At 51.9% G+C, this 24878-nt stretch overlaps 1 protein-coding gene across 7 annotated transcripts in view; it reads right to left on the reverse strand.

The window, feature by feature from the left end:
• The window catches only part of TRIM9 (tripartite motif containing 9), a 61001-nt gene extending 39421 nt beyond the window's left edge, over window positions 1–21580 (reverse strand). For all 7 annotated transcript variants that reach the window (XM_066321504.1, XM_066321501.1, XM_066321503.1 and 4 more), the window contains exon 1: window positions 20692–21580. In XM_066321504.1, coding sequence (XP_066177601.1) covers window positions 20692–21507 — 816 coding nt within the window. In that variant the 5' untranslated portion in view covers window positions 21508–21580. The remainder of the gene's footprint in view (window positions 1–20691) is intronic.
• Window positions 21581–24878: the final 3298 nt, after the last annotated feature.

A 24878-nucleotide genomic window follows, 5' to 3' on the forward strand; every position in this document is an offset into this window, starting at 1 on the left:
ACAGCAGCTCTGGGTAAGGTGGATCTCACTTTCCAGGGTAGCAGGAAGCCAAATTTCTGCAGGTTCCCTTCAGCACAGACTTTTCTTCTGAGTATTTTGTCCTGGATGTTTGTCTGCAATGAGTCCTGCCCTTCACCATCCCCAGGGAAAGGAAATCTGCCTGGATGTGCCCGACTGCAGCATGCAGCCCCAATGATGTCAGAATTCCAGAATGGCTTGGGTAGGAAGGAACCTTAAAACTCATCCAGTTCCAACCCTGACATGGGCAGGGACACATTCCATTATCCCAAGCTTCTCCAAGCCTTGTGCAACCTGGCCTTTAACACTTCCAGGGATCCTGGGGCATCCATAGATTCTCTGGGAACCTGTGCCAGGCCCTCCCCACCCTCCCAGCCAAGAATTCCTTCCTAATATCCCATACATCCCTGCCCTCTGGCAGTGGGAAGCCATTCCCTGCGTCCTGTCCCTCCATTCCTTGGACAGGGCTTGGAGGAGCTTGGGATGGTGGAAGGTATCCCTGCCATGAGGAGAAGGTTGGAATGAGATGGGCTTGAAGATTCCTTCCTACCCAAACCATTCTGTGCTTCTTGCTATGAATTCCCACCAGTTTTAGAATTTAGAAACAAACAAACAAACAAAAATTAGACAGAGCAGCCTCTCTCCATGACAAACACCAAAGCAGACTTTCACACGATGCTCAGGGAACACTGAGCCATGGTCAAGTATCTCAGCTCTTCCCAAGGATTCCCACAACATGAAAAGCAGGATGTGAAACACTGATGGTGTCATGGCCATCCTTAATTATATCCTGGAGGCAGCAAACCCCTCTCTGTTTCTTAGCAAACTACTGCCATCTCCCTAAAAAACCACTGCTCCACTTGACCTCTCTTCTGCCTCGGGCCTGAGGAATGCCAGATGATTTGAGTTCATCCAGAAGAAAATGAGCTCCTCGGGGATTGCTGTGAAATGCTCCTGTTTATGCAGAACAAACGAGCACTGGGGGAACAACTGCCAGAAAAGGTCAAGGAGCTTTAAACCCCTTCCAACCTAAACCACTTCCAATCAGGTCAGTGCTAGGGAAGGGGGTGGGTCCCTGTCTTGGGTTGCAATGCAAGATGTAACCAAAATTCTATTCCCATCTGTTGGAACCGGTTGGGGAGATGTTTTCTTTATCCCTTCCAGGACCCACCCTCCCTCCAGGGGATATCTGCTGTTCATGGGCCATCCAGGCTCACTCCATGGCTGATACAATTCCAGCATCCCATTGGGAGAGGCTCCAGCCAGGGGCAAGAGCCCAGCATTCCTGCCTGGATCAAACCTGGCATTCAGAACACCAGCACAGCCTGTTTGCACTGGATTCCCAGAGGGAGACTGGATGCATCTCAGCCCCACTGGACCCTTCTCCAGGATCATCTCTGCTCCAACAGAGCCACATCTGTCACTGCAGGAGGACTGGATTGGGCTGACATCAACACCCTGACCAACAGGGTGCCAGCTCATGCTCTGACTCTGTCAGTGCTTTTTTGTTTGCTTTTTTTACACTACTACATTTTTATTTTTAATATTCCTAGTAAAGAACTGTTATTCCTATTCCCATATCTTTCCCTAAGAGCCCCTTAATTTCAAAATTATAATAATTGGGAGGGAGGGGTTTTACATTCTCCACTCCAAGGGAAGCTCTGGCTTTCCCTGGCAAACACCTGTCTTCCCAAACCAAGACAGTCCTGGTGCGTTTGGAGGACACAAATCACTGCTGCATCTTTTTACTCAAAAAATCTGGACGATGTTCCTGCAAGTGGCGAGGGAAGCCCCAGCAGGCAAACTCTGTCTCCTTACACACAGTTCTTCTCCATGGTGGATGAAAAAACATGGAAACAAAGACTCAGGTCATGATCTCATGGGTCAAGATCTGTGTCTTGTAGAAAATAAAGGTGCTGTGGATAAAACAAGGCCATGAAGCTGTCAGGTGATGAGCACAACCAGTTTTTGGGGTAGAATTAGCACAGGAATACCCACATGATGTCACCACTGCATGTGAGCACCAAGCACCTTCTCCTCCATCTCCATCCAGGCAGTGCTTGTGGTCCAGGCACTGCTCAACACCCAGGAATGTGCACACTGCAGATATGGTGCTTTTGCCTCAAAATTCCGCTCCATCTGCTTCCAATCCCATTAGTGCCTCCCCACTCCAGTGGTTACTCACACTTCAGCTCTCCCATCACATTATTGCATTAAGCCCTTAAATCTGATTACATTGTTTGGAGTTAAATTTAAACCTGATTAACTGCATAAACAATGATTTTTTTTCCCCAGTCCTGGCCCTAACCCAGAGTTGAGAGCCCTGTGAGGCAATTTCTCCTCCTGCAGGGAGTGTATTGACCACCTTTTTGTCTTGTCCTACAGCCTTTAATTACCATCTGGCTGCTGGAGCCAGGCTCAGTCATAAACAGCCTTGACAGCTCGCCAGCATCTTGACTTTGCTTTGACATTTAATTGCCTAGAAATGCAAATTGTATTGGATTCTCCAGTTCTGAGCAGTCACTGAAGCAACAGGGGAACAGAACACATCCTATGGCTGTGAGTGGCTGGGTGGTGACCATGAAGGTAGGGAGACCTGGAGTGTCCAGGCTGGAGAAGGCTCCAGGAAGAGCTCACAGACCCTTCCAGGGCCAAAAGCAGCTCCAAAAGAGCTGGAGAGGGCTTTGGGACAAAGGATGGAGGACATGACAAGGGGGGATGGATTTCAGCTGAAAGAGGAGAGATTTAGGTTCGCTATATTGAAGGAATTTTTCTCTGTGAGGGTGGAGAGGCCCTGGCACAGGGTGCCCAGAGAAGCCGTGGCTGCCCCTGGATCCCTGGAAGTGCCCAAGGCCAGGCTGGACAGGGCTTGGAGCAGCCTGGGATAGTGGAAGGTGTCCCTGCCATGGCAGGAGGTGGGATGAGATGAGCTTTAAGGTTCCTTCCAACCCAAACGTTCTGGGATTCCATGATCCTACAAAGTCCCACCACAGAGGGCAACTCAGGGAAGCCCCTTCCTCCTAAACCTGTCCCTGATGTGGCACCCAGGAGGTCTGGAACCCACCCCTGCTCTGCCGCAGGTGACCAAGGTGACACTGGGCACCTCTCCCAGTGCCAGCTCTGGGGCACTGGGATGGGCAGGAGGCCTCATGTGCTTCTCACAAAGCCGAAGTCCTTTGTCCACCTTCCAGGCAGCAGGAGCAGGAGCCTGATGTCCTGGCTGTCACCCGGCAGGTCCCACAGCCACAACAGCCCTGTGCAGGATGTCCCTGGCCATCTAAACCATGGCTCTGCAAGATCCCAGCCCAGTCCCTGAGGGGCAGTTCCTCATTTCACAGCTCTCTGCCTCTTTGGCTGCTGCCCAAAACTGGGATTTTACACAATTTACTCATGGATTTAGCTCAGGGGAGGCTTGCAAAGGCACAGATGGGAGATGGCATCTCATTCCCTTTGGCTGTGGACACACAGAACTTCCCTTGGACAGGAAGGAGCACAAATATCCTCTAGCATCCCCACAAAGTGGCTTTGTACTCATCTCCTAGCATTTCCTAGTGAATCTTCAGTGCTGCAGCCTCCAAGGATGGGGTGCTGTACCCAAAAGCTTGTCTGCCTTTCCCAAGGGAAGGAGCCAAACAAAAGGTCTCTCCTCTCCCACTCAAATCTTACCTTGGACACATCCAAAGTCCTACAAAAGTACAAAATGTGGATTTCTGTTTGTGTTCCTTTGGGCTACTTCTCTTAACCATCTGCCACTGTGAAAAGCAGCTTGGGGGGTCAAGTGAAACAGCATTAGCATGGAAGGGGTTGGAGTAGATGACTTTTAAGCTCACTTCTAACCCAAACCATTCCATGATTTTATGATTACAGCCTGCATTTGGTCATTTCCATCCTTGGCTCAAATCTAAATCAAATCAGCCTCAGGCCATCTTTCCCATTCTTGATGGGATACTGGCTAATCCCTGTTGAAGGAGATGGTATTTGAGGTCATTAGCACTCATTCAGGCCATTGTGGCCATTGCCCACATGCCAGAATTCTCAATCCTAAAGTGGGCAAAAGGCCAATTCAACCACATTTCCACTGCTAGGACGGAAGTGCCAAACTTCTTGCTGCACCTATGGAAACACAAAGCCTCCATCGGCCTGCCTGAGGCTTGAAGACCATCCCAATCTCCTCTCCAACCTCCTCTCCTCCTCTCAGTGTGTGCCTGGCTTGCTGCTTTTTCCTGAGGTCTCATTTTCCAGCCACTCTCCACCACGGTTTGCAATTGCTCCATCCCTGGGTGCCTCACACCACCACCACCCTCCAGCTCAGGCTGGGCTGGCATAAATTCTCCCAACATTCAGGACAGCTCACAGCACCATTTTGGGGTGGTTTTTGTGTTCTCCTTTGAACCCTCCTGTCGACTTGACCAAATAAATCCCTGCACGCCATCACCATCATCTCTTCAGGAAAATCCATCTCCACCGACCAGACCTCCAAGTACACAGCAAGCCCCTCCTCTCTGCTTGTCTGACATGTTTTTAGGAGGATGTGGGTTCTCCTAAACCATTCTCTTTGGTGTTTCACTCGGCGTTGCTCTTGGCCAGAGCTTTCAAGCTCGTGTTCCGCGGTGAGCACCTGACGAGCATGAAAGTGACACGTTAAACCTCCCGAGATGTTCTGTGTAAGGAGGATGCCCAGAGCCATCAGCAAAACACATTTCAGGGACCTGAGCATTCCCTGAGCTCTCTCTCTCTCCCTCACATCTCCAGGAAACAGCAGCTCTGCCCATCTGACTTACCCACCCGCTCAGCACAGCCACTGCAATATCTCTGCTCTGTTCACCAGCAACAGGACAACATCTAATTATCACTAATTTTATGCTTTCTGCTTTGAATAAGATTGCTGGATTCACACAGCAGCAGGAAGGAGGAGGAAGAAGGAGGAAAATATGGATCACCTGGTCTTTCTTTCTGCTTCATTTCTACCCCCTCCAACAGGATGGGAAATGCTCCCTGGAGAGCATCACTTCGGATCTGTGCTTTCAGCCAGGAGCCTCTGGAAGATTCCAGGCAGCCTGAAAGATGTGGAGCTCTCAGGACACAAGGAATGGCTTCTCACTGCCAGAGGGCACATATGGCTGGGATATTGGGAAGGAATTCCTGGCTGGGAGGATGAGGAGGCCCACAGAGAAGCTGTGGCTGCCTCTGGATCCCTGGAAGTGTCCAAGGTCAGACTGGACAGGACTTGGAGCACCCTGGGAAGTGGAAGTGTCCCTGCCCATGGCAGGGGTGGCACTGGATGGGATTTGAGGTCACTTCTGACCCAGAGCACTCTGGAAAACTCTCCTTCAGTTACTGCTGCTGCTCCTTAGTAGAAGGCTGCACGTGAGCTCTCAGAGGTCCCTCCTAATCTGAAGTTTTTTATGATCAATGCTGTGTGACTGAAAAAAAAGCTTTTTTCCTGCCAGGAAGATCTTTTCCTCAGTAGAGCTGCTCCCACCTTGTCACCCACTGTGGTTTCATTGTGGGGAGAAAGCAGAGCCAGACCCTTGGGCTTCACACACCCCTGCTCTGCCCTTGGAGCTCTCTGCAAGAGACCAAAGAGAAGGTCCAAGGACCAGGATTTCACATTTCCTTCAAAGCAGTGCTTTAGAAATCCTTCCCATCACCATGGAGACAGGAGCACTGGGAATGCACCACTTAGCACAGCCGGGTGGATGCTGCCAGGAAAGCACACCTAGGAAGCTCAGATCTCACCTCAAACACAGGAAATCACAGGAAAAACACAGTAATTCAGCTTTTCTTCTCTGTTAACTCCTTCTCCCAGGCACTGGGCTCTGAGCCCCCACAGCTGGATGCAAACCTGCCAGGTTGGAAATGGCTAGATTTGGGATTAATCCCAAAATGTGACAGCAACCACATCGCATTTGGTGCTGCAAATACCCAAAAAGCCAGCCTAGATTACAGAGACTCCAAAACATGGAGAGAGCTGGACTTACAGAGATGGGAAAGCATCTCAGTCCCAGACTGAGAACAAACACAAGCCCTACCTGAGACAGGGAGCAGACTGAGCACAGGAGGAATTTCCCAGGCTCCTTCTCCTCCTCTGGCTGGGGGCTGGAAGTGGCCACCAGGAAAACAAACCCAACTCTCCCTGGAAATCCCACTCCCTCAAGCTCAGAAGACGTTCGGAAGTGGTCTCTTGGGAGCCCCACACTAAGATTCCCACAGAAAATAAACTCCAGAGAGAGGCACTGAGTGATAAAAGCAGTGAAGGCAGCAGGAGACTGGGAATGATGTAGGGAAAGGAGGATGAGAAGCAGGGGAACCACTGTACTGGATGGATTATGAGAAGGTTGTAGATCCATTAATAAAAAAGGAAGAAGAATAAATCAATAACCCTTGGAAGAGCCGAGATAATGACTGCCTTTAAAAAAAAAATTAATCTTTAATAAGAAGGGACGTCTGGCTAATTAGGAAGTAATGAAGAACTTGTCAGTGTTTCTACAGAGAACGAGGAGTGAGGGGTTTTGTCCCCATAACTGGAGGGAACCTGAGCCACTGGAGCAGAGCAATACATCCTGGTGTCACCAGGGAAGCCACTGATGGACTCACTGAATCATTCATGATTATTTATGGAGAAGTAAAAATCCAGGAAATACCAGGGGATGGGAGCAGGGGGATAATTCACATTTACTTCAGTAATAGGTTTGGAGTTTTTTTTTAGGGGAAAGTGTTTTCAAGAAAAAAAAAAAAAAAAAAAAAAAGGAAAAAAAACCCCACCCATGCTAAGGAGGAAAGGAACCACAGATACAGATCTAAAACAACCTGGTGCTGAAGATGCCAAGGCCACCACTGAGCCATGTCCCTAAGTGCCACATCCACAAGACTTTTAAATCCGTCCAAGGATGGGGACTCCACCACTGCCCTGGGCAGCTGTGCTGTGACTTTTTGGGAAAAAAAAAATTCTCCTGCTATCCAGCCTAAACCTCTCCTGGTGCAACTTGAGGCCATTTCCTCTTGTCCCATCTGTGGGATGTCCACCCCACAGAGCTGGATGCACAGCAGACCTGGCCCAGCCGGATTAGCCCAGTGAGCTTGAGCTCATTAGCCCAGATTTTTAATTAGCTCCCAGGTGGTCAGCCTGAGCGTCCCTGCCAGGACCCATTGGATTGACAATCCAGAGGCACAGGCAAGCCTGGATTTGTCCCATGGATGCCCTTTGTCCTGTCTGTCCCACCTAGCCCTTGTGCCTTCACCTCCAGCCTGGGAGCACTGGCACTGACAGGTTGTTGGAACCCTGGGTACTGAGAATTTTAGACTTAGACTCCCATTTCGGAACAGAAAAGAAGATAAAATACCCACACCAGGAGACTCAGGTGGCTCCTCACAAGGGAATCAAGGACACAGAGTCTGCACACAAATGTCACAGAGAACCAGGGCTTTTAACACAACCCTAAAATGTGAAATTTGGGCTTTTTCCGGTGGCTTTTTCCTTTTTTCCTTGGCTTTTCCAAGGCGAGGGATGAGTCACAGGAGTGCCAGGGCCTGCTCCTTTCCCTTCAAGGCCTTGCTTTATTTAAATGTTTCCAGTTAAACTCACAACCAGCTTTGAATACAGAAAGGAAAAGCAGCTCATTAAGCAAAGCTTGCCCAGGCCTGTCCTTCCCACCTTTCTCTCAAGCCCAGGGAAGGGGCTCCCAGCAAAGCAACAAAAACATTCCCTGCACATAGAACCGCACCAGGAGCCAACAGATCCCTGGGTTCTGAGCCGTCACCAGCATTCCCAATGTGGAAAACCATCCAAGGAGGAGCCTGTGTGCTCTGAAAAGGTCTTGGACACTCCAGGGGCAGCCACAGCTTCTCTGGGCACCCTGTGCCTGCCCACCCTCACAGCAAGGAATTCATTCCCAATCTCCCATCCGTCCCTGCCCTCTGACAGTGGGAAGCCATTCCCTGTGTCCTGTCCCTCCGTCCCTTGTCCCCAGTCCCTCTCCAGCTCTCCTGGAGCCCCTTTAGGCCCTGCAAGGGGCTCTGAGCTCTCCCTGGAGCCTTCTCCTCTCCAGGGGAACATTCCCAACTCTCCCAGCCTGGCTCCAGCCCCTGGATAAACTCCATATCCCATCTAGGGCCAGGGATGTCTCATGTATTTCATTCCAGACAATAATATCTGCCACTCAGAACACAGGGATCAAAAAATAATCATCTCTACATCAGCCCTGCCTCAGAATAAACACCTTTTTTTTGCTGCAGAGCCCTGCAGCCACCAAGACCACCTGCTTTTAAAACATTCTCCCTCAGGAAGAGGTTGGTTGATGTATTTATGCACATGCAAAGTGGTGAAGGCAGCAAGTTGTTACATAAAGTGTTACATAAATTACCTACCAAGTGCACAGAAATGTTCAGAGTCAGGCTCCACCAACCTCATGCTGAAGGAATCAATCACTTCAAGTTATCACAGATATTCCTGACATCCAGGAGAAATGAAGGAGGCAGAATCAGGCCTTAAATCCCAGGCTGGACACACATTTGTGACATTACTTGTGCTCAGAGATCTCCTGGCTCCTTCAAACTGTATCCTGTATCTGCAAATCAAATTGAAGACTCCCAAACCATGTAAACTGTTTAAAACAAATGGCTGCAATAAAATAAATAATTATTTCATCAACGTTTTGCCAAGGTTAAAAGCTTTTACCAGGGATGGAGATGAGACACAAAACTCTGCTCAGGATCCTTGTGAAGCACATTTAGGCACAGATCATGTTTTACGGTGGAGCTTGAATCAGGCTGAATCGGCACAGCCCCCCTGAACTCCACACGCAGCTCTCACCAGCTGATGGTGTTGGCCCCATAAGTTTTGCTGTATTTAATTTAAATCAGCTGTAGTTTGGGGTAGGTAGAAGGAAAGTGGATTTTTCCTGGGTTCAGGAGCCCTGCTGGGATGTGACCCCTTCAGGAAGGGCTGCATAAATACAAACCCCAGTGGTAGGTTTTAAGTTACATTTATTTTTTTGTTTGTAACACATTCGTTGGGAGGGAACTGAGTCATGACCTACCTGATGTTAACTCTGAATAAATCACAGAATCATGGAATGGTTTGGGTTGGAATGGGCCTTGGAGCTCATCCCATTCCACCCCCTGCCATGTTCAGGGACACCTTCCACTATCCAAGGTTGCTCCAAGCCCCATCCAACCTGGCATGGAACATTTCCAGGGATCCAGGGGCAGCCACAGCTTCTCTCCTCCAGTGCCTCAACACCCTCACAATAAACAATTTCTTCCTTAAATCCAGGTTGAATCAATCCTCTTTTAGTTAAAATCCATCACAACAGGCCCTGGTACCAAGTCTGTCCCTCCCTCCCAGGGTCACTGTCAGGTTTGTGAAACCCAAGGCTCTGGGACCTGAGGTGATTCATGAGCATGTGACAATTCCCAGCTCTGCTGAAGCCAAACCCTTGGCATATGGCAGGAAGGGCTTTGATCCCACCACACACAGCCTGCTGCAGAAGTGACATAAATTATTCCTTGACTTTCCTTTGGATGCCTCACAAGATGAACTGAGGTGCCAAATGCTGAGTGCACAAGGTCCCTGGGAGACAATCTGTGCTAATTGCCACAAATGACCTTGTGCAGCAGCATCACCCTCCTGTCACTGCCTCTGCCAAGCTGCAGGAATTGCAAGAGCCCCAGAAAAGCATGCCACTTTTCCCCCCACAACTGCAGGAGGTGTTCCCCCAGCTCAGAGCTCATGTTTGAGGCCACCTTCCACTAGACCAGGTTGCTCCAAGCCCTGTTCAACCCAGTTTGGAACAAACTGAACAAAATATCTCTGTCCCTGAAGCCTCTCCAGGTCCTGGAGCCCTGCAAAGTGAGGATGGAGAATGCTGAGAGTGGGCAGGATCCCACTTTCTTTCCCCTTTCCTTCTCACACCTTTTCACCTTGTAGCACATTCCTTCAGGCTCCCCATGATGTGACATCCCAGAGAATTCCAGAATCACTGAAGATGGAAAAGATCTCCAAGGTCACTGAGTCCAAGCAGTGCCCAATCCCCACCTTGTCCCCAGCCCAGAGCACTGAGTGCCACATCCAAGAATTCATTCCCAGGGATGGGCAATCCAAACCTCTCTGGGCAGCCCCTTCCAAGGCCTGAGCACCCTTTCCATGGAGAAATTCCTGCTGCTGCCCACCCCGAGGCCGTTCCCTCTCCTCCTGTCCCTGTTCCCTGGGAGCAGAGCCTGAGCCCCCCGGCTGTCCCCTCCTGTCAGGGACTTGTGCACAGTCACTGGCTACCCCCTGAACCTCCTTTTCTCCTCTGGCACCTCCCTCCCAGCTCATCCAGGAATCACATCCCAGGCCAAACAGCCACACCTGGCAAAATCAAATAGCACAGCATGGTAACAGGCAGTGGTCAGCTGGCAACTTGGCAGAGACATGGGCAAAGCCAGGAATGGAAAAAAAGATCCTCCCTGGAGCTGCCTGTGGCCTGTCCTTCCCCATCTGACAGCCTGGCACCAGGGCAGGAAATCAGTGGAGAGCCCAAGCCACAGATGGATGGAGTGCTCGCTCATCTGGCCACAGCTCCAGGAGCACAGCACGGCTCCCACTGCCCATCCCAGCAAGTGACCTCCCTGCCCCTCAGTCTGGGCTGTCATCTCTCCTTAGCAGGGCAGGGGGAAGGCGCAGCATCCACTGCCAGAGGGCAATATTTAAAACGTAAAATAATAATTTAAAAAAATTTTAAAATCCTATATTCATAAATTTTTAACTGCTGTGCTCCGGGGGAGGTGAGAAATTGTCTCAGAGGTGAGAAACTGTGTCTAAGCTCTCGCTCTGATTCACCAAGGTGTGGGCTGCTGGTGGCACAGACCTCAGCAAATGCCCTCTGAAGGTTCTCATTTCCTGGGAACAAAATGTCAGGATGGAAGAGGTGTTGGTGCAGGATGGATCCAGCACAGACTCAGCCACGCCTGGGCTGTGTGGGCTCCGTGTGACAGCGTGACATGAGCCACCAGTGCTGCTCCTCTGAGGGAACAGCCTCACAGAGAGCTGGCTGGGGAGCAGGAATGGCACAAGAAAGAGGGAGCTGCCTGAACTACAAAGGAGCACCAAGGAACAACGTGGGGACAATCAGAGTTGTGACTGCTCCCCCAGACAGCAGAGCTGAGGCTTCAGAGTGTTTGCCATGGAAGATGAAGCTTGTTTTACATTTCTGCCTTGTACCCTGCCAAAGAATGAATGCTGTGTTCCCAGGGAATGGTGGCATTTGTCACGGAGCCAAGGGATGCCACCAGCCCTCAGCCAGCACCTTGTTAATCCAGCTCTGCCTGCACATCAAGGGCTCTCCCCAGTTCATCATCCCAGACGTCCCAACGTGAGAAAGCATTCAAGTCATGCCCTCAAATCTCTGTGACTTCAATCTGATTCTGAGCAAGGATGGAAGTGCTTTCCCAGGGAGGGAGAGAGGGAGGGAAGCTGATGTCTTCTGATGCTCCCCTTGTGTCCTTGATGGGATTTCACCCAGCCCTCTCAGCCCCTCCACGTTGTTTTTTGAAATCCCCAGTTCATCTCCACGTGCTCCCTTATGAATTCCCCTCATAATTGTTGCTGGGCTGGACGAAGGGCACTGGTGCTAAACACACATTTCCTGGGAGAGGACAGACAGGGGGGTTGTGCAATTATTTGCCCAGGAGGACAAAGCAAATACTTGGCAGGGAGGGCTGATCTCCAGCCCACCCCTTCCCTTTCCAGCATCCTCAGGGAAATGCTGCCACAATTCCCTCCCCTGCTCAAGGATAAACAGCCGGGGCTGCACCTGCCAGCATCTTCCCACCCCTCCCCTGCTCCAGCCTGGATCCCTGAGTGCTGTGGGTGAAACAGCCCTGCCAGGAAGGGAACAGAGGCTCTGCCCCCAAAGCAGTCTGTGTCTTGAAATCAATAAATGTGCCTTGTTAGGAATAATCCATTTCACAGCTTGACACAACTCCCCCCTCTTCCAGCTTTACAGACTCTGACAGAAAGACCATAGCATAGAATCAGAGAAACCTGCTTTGAATGGGGGATCAAAATCAGACCTCTCAGTTGGCCTCTGCAGACAGAAAGGTCCTTCCCAAGCAGGAACCCCACAGGCACAGCAAAGCCCCCAGGTCAGAGACCCTGGGAATCACAGAATTCCAAGATAGTTTGGGTTGGAAGGGGCCTTAAATCCCATCTTGTTCCACCTCCTGCCATGGGCAAGGACATCTTCCCCTAGAGCAGGCTGCTCCAAGCCCCATCCAACCTGGCCTGGAACCCTCCCAGGCAAAGGAAGCAGGGAGAAAAAAAGGTGAAGTTAACAGAACCAGTGAATGAATACATCTTGACTCAAGGGGCACTGGTTACCTAGGAAAACAGAGGGATTTCACCAGAGAAAGCCCCAAGAGCTGCAGGTGGGAAGCAGTTGCACAGCACAGGCTGTCAGGAGTGATGCTGTGGACCCTCGAGCTGAAGGCAAGGCCACAACCCATCATTAATTCACACATACCCCAATCCTGCCACAGGGAATAGCAACAAGAAGGGAACTGACCATGCAAATCCAGATAGGCCAGGAGCAAGGGAAAAAACCACAGGATTTAATGCAAGGGTCCAAAGCTCAAAAAGTATATAAAAAAAAATTAAAAAAAAAAAAAGGATTATTGGTGGAAAGAGGCTCCACATTTTCAGGGTTCAAATAATTTAACTGCTATTTCCCAGGTATTTTAGCTTTACACCACAGAGGAAGCAGCAGCCCCAGTGTGGGGCAGCCAGGATCTCCACAGAAGATCTCCTGGGATTTCCAGCAGGCATTGGAAGGCACAGACGTGATCTTCCACTCCAGTGGCTCTGTGCTGCTGCATCTGCTTCCAGGGAGCTGAGCTCTCATCCCAGCTGTGGATCCGACCTGCTCCTCCCGGGAATGGCAACTGTGGCTCCAGCTCTCAGCACTCCAGGCAATATCCATGCATGCCTTATTAACATCCAATTCCTAGCTTTTTATGCTTCTGCCTTTTTTAAACCAATCAACTCCTATAAGGTTAGTAAAGGGGAAAGGGTAATTAACGCTGATGGGAAATCCCTCCATTGCCAGATCCCTCCCAGGGCAATTTCTGCTGCTACGGAACTGAGAGGGCTCCTATTAACACCCCTCTATTTCTGTGACAAGGGGAATTTAATGGCTAATTAAATACAAAAACGTGGCCCAAACCCCAGTCCATGCTGTGCTTGCAGTGTTTGAGGTTGGCATCACCCTCACAGTGACCCCTCTGCCCTCCCCTGCTGCTCAGGAAAAATTTCAAACTGAACTTGGGTCTTATATTTTCTACCCAGAAATTCTGCACTGATCAGAGCCTCTGCTGAGCTTTTCCAGCCAGCTCCAGGTCAGGCTGTCCTCAAAGCTCCATCCAATTCTGAAGACAAAATATGAGCTGGTTCAGACTGCAAACAGCATTTTCCTTTCAATAGGAAAGGTGAATTCTCTGACCTGCTGTTCTCAGCGCTGGTCTCCTTCCTGCATTAATCACGGAGGAGCCACTGGAATGGGTGAGAGCTGGACTTCATTTCTATTTATTTCTGCCTCCCTGTTAAAGAGTTTAATACATTTCCTATTTATGATCCCTTGGTAGGACCCTCACTCACCCCTCAGCGGTGATCCCAGACCCCAAACCATCCTGCTCTTTCCAGCTACAACTGGATGGTCTGTGGGGATTTGAGAAACTCACCCTGAGAGCTTTTACTCCTCCCAGTAATTCCACACCAACCTCTGTCTCTCCTTCCAGAGCATTACCTGAGCCAGGGTCACCAGAGATTTATACCCCCAGCTCTCCCTGCCTTATGTGCTTGCTCTAAATAGAAATTTATCCAATTCATCCCAGCAGAATGAGCTGAATGGACAGGGAATGAGCTGGCTTATTTATAAGCCAATTTAACAGGTAAAATGCCTTGTCCGAAGAACAAACAAAACAAGGGCCAAGGCTGACAAAAGAGCAGCTTTGAGAGTCATTATGTCCTAGCCATGTTTTTCTTTAATTATTCTTTTATACAGCTGGGAAGAGCAATGCAATTTGAAGGCATTCTGAACTAAATGAATATGTGTGAGTAACACTAGTTAATCAAAGGCTGCTGAAAGTTCCTTCCAAGTTCAGGAAAGGGAAGGGAAATATCTCCCAGTGGAATGTGTTAGATTGCTAGAAAGTGTACAGCAGGACTCCAAAAAGGAATTTGTGGTCATATGGAAAGAGGTTGTGGCAAGAGGAGAAAACAGAGAGTACTTAGATGGGATATTGGGAAAAAATTCTTGGCTGTGAGTGTGGGGAGGCCCTAGCACAGGGTGCCCAGAAAAGCTGTGGCTGCCCCTAGATCCCTGGAAGTGTCCAAGGCCAGGCTGGATGGGGTTTGGAGCATCCTGGGCTAGTGGAAGGTGTCCCTCCCTGTCCACGGCAGGGGGTGGAATGAGATGATCCAGAAGGTCCATTCCAACCCAACCCATTTTGGGATTCTGTGACACCAAGCACAGTTTTTTCTTTAAAAGCCTAAACTTCTAGGTGCTGGATTATTTAGAAGAGCAGGAAGGAGCAATGCAGAGTAGCCCCAAAGTCTCTTGAGAACATTTTCCCAACAAAGATCCACCCTGCACCAACGTCAGCTCTTGGAAAGCATCCTGTGAAACCTGGTTAATAAACAGCAAAGCCTTTCCTCACTCTCAAGTAATTTATTTAACACCATGTGCAGTGTTTGCTCTGCTTCCTAATTCTCCTTTTTTCCCTTTTTTTTTTTTTTTTTTTGTTTCCCAGGCTAGGGGTGTGGTGACAGGGGAATCTCTGGGTATGGAAACTGCTGGAATTTCCTTGAAAGACAGACAAGAATCAATCCCTGAGATGATTTCCTCCCATCTCAGCTGGGGTGCTTCTGAATTTGCACCACAGCAAACACAGCAAGATCCAGCCAGGGGGTTGGTCCTTCATTCATCAAGTAGCCAGGAAAAAAAAAACAAGATGTGAGAGAATGGGAAAGGTTTGGTATTCACCGAGTGCAGGAAACTTGTGGATGAAGATGGAGCCCAGCAGAGCTCAATCTGCTTGTTGAGGGGCTCCAGAGCCTGAGGCAGATGGTGCAGCACAGCATTGCACTGTCAGATCCGTGTATTTTGGGGCACAGAATTATGGAGTGGTTTGGGTCGGAAGGAACCTTCAGCATCATCTCATTCCACCCCCCTGCCATGGGCAGAGACACCTTCCACTATCCCAGGCTGCTCCAAGCCCTGTCCAACCTGGCCTTGGACACTTCCAGGGATCCAGGGGCAGCCACAGCTTCTCTGGGCACCCTGTGCCAGGGCCTCCTCACCCTCACACCCAGGAATTTTTTTCCTCGTATCTAATCTAAGCTTCCAACTGGAACGGAATAAAAGCTGCAGTGATTTACACTCACTCTGAGATGACTCTGGGGCCATCTCCATTTGCAAATAATGCAGGGGTCACCTCCTGCCTCCTGGGCTCCAAGAACCCCTGGGAGAACTTGCTGTACCACATTACCTTTGATTAACAGGATAACTGGGGTTGCTCCCTACTCCATCAACTGCAGTGAGTGCAAGGCAAAGAGCCACCTGACAGAAAGCTTTTATCCAAATAAATTAACAGGAGAAGGCAGCATCACCTCTGCATCCTGGGCAGGCACAGTCTGGTGTGAATCACAATATCATTTAGGCTGGAAAAAGACTTTTAAATCATTAAGTCCTCATGTCCCCAAGTGCCACACCTACACAGCTTGTAAATCCCTCCAGGGATGGAGACTCCAGCACTCTCCTGGGAAGCTTTTTCCAATGCCTAACTACCCTTTCCATGAAGAAATTGTCTCAAATATCCAACCCGAACCTCTCCTGGACCAGCCGGAGATGGTATCCCCTTGTCCTGCTCCTGTTCCCTGGGAGCAGAGCCCAATCCCCCCCGGCTGTCCCCTCCTGTCAGGGACTTGTGCAGAGCCACAAGGTCCCCCCTGAGCCTCCTTTTCTCCAGGCTGAGCCCCTTTCCCAGCTCACTCAGCCACTCCTTATCAGATTTTTGCTCCAGATCCTGACTTTTTTTTTTTTTTTTTTTTTTTTTTCCCCCCACTTCAAAGCCTCTCAGCCTGTTTGCCACCCTCTGGATTCGGCCACAGAGGAATGGAGGAGGTGGGAAGTCTGCTGGGCATTGCTGGAGAAGGAGAGGATGGATCCTGCTGCTGCAGAGGGAAAAAGGGTGGTGGGATTCAGGAAGGCCTTCACACCAAGGCTTGGGAAACAGCAGAGAGGAATATTAAGGATTCTCCCTGCTTCCCTTTAAACAGCAAATATTTTACTTTGCAAATGCAAACAGATCTTGGTCATACAGCAACTCCCTGGATACTTCCCCAAGCCCTGTGGGCTACAGGAATTCCCACGGACACAAGAGCAGCACATTCCCAGTGTCCCAACCTCCCCTCCAAAGTTCCTCTGGCAGTCAACACAGAGCCCGTAAGTCAAGTGAGCTAAGGAAAAATCCTCTCTGCTCATCCCTGTCTTGGTTCTGGACACAAACTGAGAGGCCCTTGCAGTGTTTCCCATCCCTGGTTCTCCCCAGATATCCAAACCAGCTGGAATAAAGGCCCAGTGTGTGAATTTTTAATTCCTAATAGGAATCATCTGCATCCCTCACGCCATCAGTGCTGGGACAGGAGGAGCTGAGCTGCAGGTGACACCTGTGCTAATGAGGTGTCACCTCTGCCTGCTGACCATCACACGGTGTGGCATGGAAATTCCCAGGGCTGAGCTCTGCTGCAATCTCCAGGGATTTGCAATCCGAGGACAGTTTGTGTCTTCAGCCCGGGCAATCTCATCCTGGGCAGTTAAATCCCACAGAAGATTAAAACGGAGAGCACTGTTTTCCTTCCACTAAAGTCAAGATTTGTTTCTGCTTCTCTCCAAGAGGACATGGACATGCTGCCTGACCTCCTCAAGTGGTCCCAATTCAAGAGTCCTGCTTTAGAATCTTGGAACCATTTAAGTTGGAAAAGCCCTTTAAGACCACTGAGTCCCACCCTTCCCCCAGCGCTGCCAAGGCCACCAGTGATCCCTGGTGCCACATTCACGTGGCTTTTAAACCCCTCCAAGTATGGGAACTCCACTTCATTCCTCACAGGACTTGTGCTCCAGAGCCTTCACCAGCTCTGCCGCCCTTCCTTGGATGCAGAGAACAAAAGGAATGTGAGAATCAGAGTGGAGAGACGAGGCAAAGCCCCACGATGCCAGCCCAAAGGAGAGAAAAGCTTCTTCCTCCACTGCCCAAAAACAGCAGAAGTTCTTCACAGCTTGGGACCCCTGGACCTCTTCAGCTTCTTTTCAGTGCATGGCAAATCCAGGCTCACCTTTGCTGCAGTTGGGATTTGGATGGTGGCAAAGACAAAAGCAGCCTCTGGCAGGCATGTCCCACCCCCAGGGAGGTGTCCAGCCATAAGCTGACAAGTGTCAGGGACCCAAGAGCAGAGTCAGCTACAAGAGTGATGGGTAAGAACTCACCGTTTGAGAGACAGACAGGAATAACTGCTCTGCATCTCTCCATTTCCCAACCCAGAACACTTTCAAACCTGCTTAAAATCTTAATTTTTTAAGATTTTCTTTATAAATTTTAAAATTTTTAAATCAGAATCCACAAACTTCTGGGAGACCTTTTTAACCTGTGCCAGCAACAGTAAAACGATTTTAAGATCGTGTCTGGGATGGGATTTCAGGGCTGTGGGAGACAGCAGAGCCCCTGGAGACCCCTCCCAGCCCATTTGTATTTGCCCACACTCATCCATCCATCCATCTATGCATTCATCTATCCATAAGAACACATCACCAAGCTGCTGAGCCTGCACTCTCCACACATTTCCAGCAGAAAACAAGAGGGGCTCGGATGTGTGAGGAATAAATGATTCAGCTCCATCTTGTGCTCCTGCTTCTGGCATGCCAAGCAGCATTCCAGCTTGTCAGGATAAAAAGCCCAGACAGCTGCAATATCTGTGCAAAACTGGGACAATTCAGATTAAAAACTCATTTCCCCTCCACGTTCCTCTGAATATTTACCCCGCTCCAAACAACTGAAAGGATTTGCCACAATCTGTGTCCAGCCTGGAAATCCCAGCTCCCTGAATGACAATCAATTGTGCCTCAGCACCGATTATTTTCAACCATCATCCCGGAGAACCTCAGGGACAGAAAGGGAAAATTGGGGCAGTTCCCGAAGAGGTCTGTGAAAAGCCCTTTGGATTTGGTTCCAAGGGGAGCACTTAACAGGGATTGATTGCCCTGGGCCTGGCAATCACCTACTGAGGCGTGAACGCTGCTGCTTTCAGGAACAACAGCTCATCCAGGCTCCCCGGGGTCAGCACAGGCTGTGGGGACAATCGCAGCCTCCCTGGGTCAGGAGACAAGAGCATCCCAAAGAATATTCACACCAAGAGGTGCTGGAATGGTGCAGGAGAATTCAGGGGCCGGCTGACAGGTGTAAATTAAAAACGTGTGTTGATTTAGATGGGATATTGGGAAGGAATTCATAGCTGTGAGGGGACTGGCACAGGGTGCCCAGAGAAGCTGTGGCTGGCCCTGGATCCCTGGAAGTGTCCAAGGGCAGGTTGGACGGGGCTTGGCGCAGCCTGGGATAGTGGAAGGTGTCCCGGTGAATGGCAGGAGGTGGAACTGGATGAGATTTAAGGCCCTTCCAAACCATTCCATGATTCCCTCCTGTGAGCTGTAGGTATCATTATGCTGCTCATCACAGAGGAAAGATCAGGCAAAAAGGGACAGTCACACTTTCAGCAAATCTGTCCCACCACCAAGTGCCTTTGCTCTCAAAAAATGACACCACCAGACACTTCTGCAAGTGGATCACCACGCCAATCCACAGGTGGTTTGGTTCTTAATGCCTGGTCCCAACCAGGATCAAGCTTGGAAATCATGGGCACTGATTTTATATTTTAATTTTTAAATTATTTTTTATTTTATCTTATTATTTTTTGGTAACAAAAATCAAGGTAAATAGGCTTTCCCCCTGATTTTGTTGATGGCATCTCAAGGAGCAATCTGAGTTCTGGACCTGAAATCACTCCTTCAATTATTCCTTAATGCCACATTTAACTCCACAGACTCTTCCCCTCCCTAAAAAGCAAACTAACACCAAGTAATATCAGTGAACCCCTGCAGAAACACAGCTCTCTCCAGGCAGGTGAGACTTCACTGTTCGATTTCCAAAACTCTGAGAGCAACTGCATGAAAATCATCACTTGAAATAACGTTACAGTTCCTCATCTGTCAGCTACATCAGTGAAACAGCGCGTGGCTAAAGCTCTCCCCTGGGAAAAGGGATTTGGAAGGAAAAGCTAAAGCTCATCTGATTCCAACCTCACTGCCATGGGCAGCAGACACCTCCCACCAGACCAGGCTCCAAGTCCTTCTCAACCTGGCCTGAGCAGTAAAGTTCTCCCTCATGAACAGGTGGAATTCTCCGTGCTCCAAAGTCTGCCCGTTGCTTCTCACCCACCTGCTCCACATCACAAGAGCCTGGCTCCATCCTCTGCCTCCCCGTGAGCAGGTCCCCAGTTATCTGTGCCATCCTGATCCTGGGCATCCTGCAGCAGCTGGATGTTCCTGCTGGCTGCCAGCAGCTCTGGGATCAGGGATTGCACCCCATGGATGGGGACAAGGCCACCAAACTGCTCTGGCACATCTCCACAAGAGCTCTGAAAATCCAGAGTTGTTCCTGCTCCCAGTTAAAGGGGGTCAGGAAAAAACCCTTCCATCAGCAACAAGCACCACCAAACCCTTTTCCCCACACCATAACGTGGTAACCCCCCTTTTTGGGGCATCATGACAAGTCACAGCTTGTTCCTGCATGCACCCACTGACCCAAGTCGGGGTGCAGAGCTCCAGCCCAGAGGAATGCATCCTGCACAACCTGCCAGAGCATCCCGAGACATTCCTGGAAAGCAATCCAGCCCAGTCCCTTCCACTGGGAGGTCACAGCCTCCCCCACCCGCTCCGATTTGTTGGAGCGGGGGCCGATTATGTCGATGTTCATCCGAGGAGTGACGCCCATCCCCTTGTGCCCTGTCCGCCCGCGTCCCAGTCACTTCTGCCCCAGTTCCTCCGGCCACTGCTGCGAGGAGGGAGGGAGGGGAGGCAGAGGGATGGATGGAGCTGGAGCTGAGGATGGCCACATCCCTGCCTCCAGCACGGACGCGTGTGGGAGCGAGTACACTCGGGAGCAGCTGATCAGTATTCAGGGACAGGCTCCTGGCTTCCCGCTGCCTCCTCTCCGCCTCCTCCTCCCGGTGACTCCGTGTGCGGCTGGAGGTGGCACCCCACGGCTCCCCGCTCCCACGGCGGATTTCACGCCTTCCTCCTCCTCCCCAAACCATCGCTCCCTGTTGCTTTCCCAGCTCTGCGGCGCAGATGTTCCCCGATCCACCCTCTAGCCCTGCCAGCTCCCGTGGTGGGACCTCGGCTCGCGGGGTGCAGGGTTTGGGGATCCACGGGGAGCATCATCTGCACGACGCCAACGCTCCTGTCGAGGGAGGCTGCAACGTGGAATGGGAGAGGATGGGTGCTCCCACCCTGCCAGCCGGGGACGATGGAACGTGTGGGGACAAAGTGGCTTTGGCTGGGGGTGATGGCAGAAGCCGGGGCTCACCTTGTGGAGCTTCCACATGGCTCCCAGAGCCTTGACCTCGTGGCTGGAGTGCTTGCCCTCCTCCAGGCACTGGTAGCAGACGGGGCTCTTGCACTGCACGCAGTACATGCTGTGGTTCTCCAGCTCGTGGTCGGTGCAGGTGGAGATCTTGCGGGGGCTGAGCCGGCGGCTGACGCGGCCCTGGGCCGGCGGCACCAGGCGGTGTTTGGCCAGCGGTCCCCGCGGCGGGTGGCACCGCAGGCGGCACGGGTCGCAGTAGAACACGTCGCACTGCTCGCACATCACGGCCGCCTCCTTGGGCGCCTTCTCGCAGAGCTGGCACCGCAGGGCCGCCGCCCTGCCCTGCTGGTAGCGGTCGATGACGCCCTCGAGCAGGCGGTTGCGGGGGAAGCCCCGCAGCCCGCGCTCGTCCAGCACCAGGCTGCGGTGGCACTGCGGGCAGGTCAGGCACGCGTTGCGCGGCGGCGGCGGCGGCGCCAGCGCGGCCGGGGGAGGCGGCGCGGCCGGCGGGAACACGCGAACCCCGTTCGGGGACTTCTGGCACGGCGTGGTGGGAGCGCTGGCGAAGCCCCCGTAGGAGCCGTAGCCGCTGTCCGCTTCGCTGTACAGGCTCATCTTGTCCAGGTCCAGGTAGTCATAGTCGGAGACGGCCGAGCCCGAGGCGCGGCGGCTCTGCGGGGACTCCGAGTCTGGCGTCTGCACCAGGATGTTGCGGGCGCACGCCTGGCACAGGTTGTGCGAGCAGGGCAGGATGATGGGCTCCCGGTAAAAGGAGCCGCACACCGGGCATTTCAGCTCCTCTTCCATCTCTTCCATAAGGGAGGGAAAGAGGGCGGCGGCGCGGCTCCGGCGGCCGCGGCAGGAGCCCGAGGAGCGACCCGCACCGCACCGCACCTCGGCGCCGACTGCCGCCCGTCCGCCGCCCGCCGCCGCGCGCGCCGCCGGGCCCCGCCCCCGCCTCGCCATTGGCCCGCCCGCCGGCGCGGGGGTTCGCTGCGAGCTGCCATTGGCTGATCGATCTGTCAATAATCCAGCCCGCCCGCCCGGCGGCGCCGCTGCGGGAGCTGCGCTCGGGGCTGCGGCGGCGCTGCGGGGTCGGTGCGGGGAGAGCGCCTGTCCCGGCGCTGCCCGCTGCTCTTTCCTCTCCTCTTCCCTTCCCCGGCTCCCGGGAAGCGGCACCCCGGCCCCCTGGCTTCTCGCCCTACAGCCTCGCGGACAGCCCGCGGTGCCCGCAGCATCCCCTCCCCGGGATCCAGGGACGCTCCTGCGGTTTCCCCTCTGACCGCGCAAGGTGACTGTGGCAGTGCAAGGGATCTACTGATGGATGCGGTCCTGAGGGTGTAGTTGTAATTATTAGGGTAGCCGCGCGTGTGGGATAAACGCATCAGGCTCAGTAATCCTGCGTCTCTCCGTGGATGGCAGCGGAGCGATGCTGGTGCGGGGATGCCCTGCGTGGGGAGCGGTCCCTGAGCCTGGGACGCCCCCGTGGGGACACGCTCCGCCACTGGAGAGCGGGGACAAGGGGCCCCGAGGGCTTTGCCTCTCAGCCTTGCTCGCTCTGAAGGTCGGCTGAGGTCCCAAACTCTCCTGGCAACAGAGCGACACAGCGGGTCCTGTTCAGCCAATGGAAAAATGGGATTGCTTGGAATGTCGCTGTATTATCTCTTATTGCCCTCTCTCTGTGCACTCATTTGGGGCTGCCCGTTGGTGCAGATGCTCTGTGCTGCCCGTGATGGCTTTAGGCTGTGTCCAGCTCTGGGACCCAAATGTCACAAGGCCATGGAGCTGCTGGAGCAAGTCCAGAGGAGGCCATGGAGATGCTTCAAGGGCTTGAGCCAGGTTGGGAGAGAGCTGGGGGTGTTCACCTGGAGAAGAGAAGGCTCCAGGTAGAGCTCAGAGCCCCTTGTAGGGCCTAAAGGGGCTCTAGGAGAGCTGGAGAGGGACTGGGGGCAAGGGATGGAGGGGCAGGACACAAGGAATGGATTTAAGCTAAAAGAGGGAAGATTTAGAGCACCTATTAGGGAGAAATCCTTCCTGTGAGGGTGGTGAGGCTTTGGCAAAGGATGCCCAGAGAAGCTGTGGCTGCCCCTGGATCCCTGGAAGTGTTCCAAGCCAGACTGGACACTGGGGTTTTGAGCAACCTGGGATAATGGAGTGTGACCCTGCCCACGGTACCGCTTTCCATGGTGGAGAGATGGCAAAAATACTGGGGGCACTCTGGGGCTGTGAGTCCCCTACCTGACAGGACACACTGAGAGGCTCCTTCCCCTCTCCAGTGGGTCCATGCAGATGCTGAGATTCAGGGAGCAGGTGCAATTCCAAGCTCCCACACTCATATTCAGGCAGGGGGGAAGCCCAAGAGCCCAGATGCCCAAGGAAGGTACGACCATTTCTCAGCCTGACAAGGAAGGACAAGTCATAAGGAGAAAAGGATTTTCTGAGAGCTTCTCTTTTTCACTCTGGTGTGCTTTGTTTTTCTCTTTCTGCTTCCTCAGGCTACTGCCGGCTCCGTATTGACTGTGGCTTCCCCAGGACTCTGCAGCACATTCCTCATTTGCTCCCTGTAGGTGTCTCTGCTCGGAGCTGGTAATTTTTTTCCCTGCTCTCCCTCCTGGAGCTGCCCTTTTGCCGAAGTTAAACCATCATTTCTCGTTTGCCTCTTGTTTCCTGTGGCCATTTTTCACCCTGGCAGGTCTAGGATTGCCTTTTCTGCTGGAGTGATCCCACTGAACATGGAAATGGGCAGAAAGAGGAACACAGCCAGTGCCTTTGGAAGCAACCCTTGGTCATAAACATTGAGCTGTTTTCTTCTTGGCACTGCAGCTTGAGCCCTGAGTGAGCAGTGAGTGCTGCTCACACTCTGGCTGTGTTTTATTTACAACCGTCACACTTGTCACTGTCCCCAGAGCTGCACAGCTCTGGACCTGCAATAATCACTTGACCCAGCTTCAACATTCATTTGTCTGACGTGGCTGTGATCAGTTAAAGGGTGGAGAAATTGTCTTGTTCTCAGCTGGCTCCTGCTTTTCTCATGTGGCTCTCACCAGGAGCCTCACCTTCACACAGAATTATGGAATCATTGAGGTTGGAAAAGATCTTAGGGATCATCAAGTCCAATCTTGATCCCCACCTTGTCCCCAGCCCACAGTACTGAGTGCCACATCCAGTCATTCCTTGGATACCTCCACGGATGGGGACTCCAAACCAACCTTGGCAGTCCCTTCTAATGTTTGACTATTCTTTCCATGATGAAAATTTTCCTGGATTTTCTTGCTATGGAAGCAGCTCCATCTCCTGCTGTTGGTGCATCTCCCATTGTAACCAGTCTCTGCTCTGGAGAGTGTGGGAGCCACTGCTGGGCTGAGATAAATTAAAGTAATTTAGACTCTATAAGTGCTGTTGGATCCTCTTGGTGAATCGTAATAAATATCTGAGCTGGGCTAGAGCTCATAAATAAAAGAGAGAAATGAACCAAGACAACAACTCTGCAGTCTCTTTATTCATCCCACGCTCAGAACACTTTGAGGAGATAAATCAGAGAGTGGACAAGGGCTCAGAGCTCCTCAGAGGAGAGGGTTGGGAGCACCAGAACCTTTCACAGATGGTCCCACGCTGCTGGAGGAGCTTCAGGTACTTGATGCAAGCAGATCTTCCACTGCCATGTGGGAAACCTGCTTCAGGCTCTGGGAATGTGTTTCCTGTTGTGCCTGGAGGTACCACAGGTGGTGCCTTGTCCTTACACAGGACCTCTGCTGTTCCTGTAGAGCCCATTGGGCTGGAACAGTCTTCCTGTGCCCCCTGGGAACAACTCAGCAGATGCAGCCAGAGCTTAGAGTTGCTTTTTATAGGACTCCAAGACATTGGCAGCTCATCATTCATCCTGTCACCAACCAACATACCCTGCTCCTCCTCCTCCTCCATCATTTTGAGCAAATGAGCTCTTGGCTGGCAGGAGAAATCCTGGTTTATGAGTCCCTGTGTGCACGACCTTGAAATCCGCATCCCTGTGTTCATCCTGCTTCCTCAGGTTATCCAGAGCCTTCAGCATCTCCTGATTTTCCTGTCCTGAGGGCAGCTCCTGGCAGCAGAACAGGTGCTGAGCTCACTCTCCTCTCTGGTGCCAAGACCACTGTCAGGAATGCTGGCACCATGCCTGGAAAGGTTCCAGAGCTCCGGCAGGAGCTGCC

This window comes from Sylvia atricapilla, chromosome 6, assembly GCF_009819655.1.
Source record: "Sylvia atricapilla isolate bSylAtr1 chromosome 6, bSylAtr1.pri, whole genome shotgun sequence".
In the NCBI taxonomy this organism is placed as follows: domain Eukaryota; kingdom Metazoa; phylum Chordata; class Aves; order Passeriformes; family Sylviidae; genus Sylvia; species Sylvia atricapilla.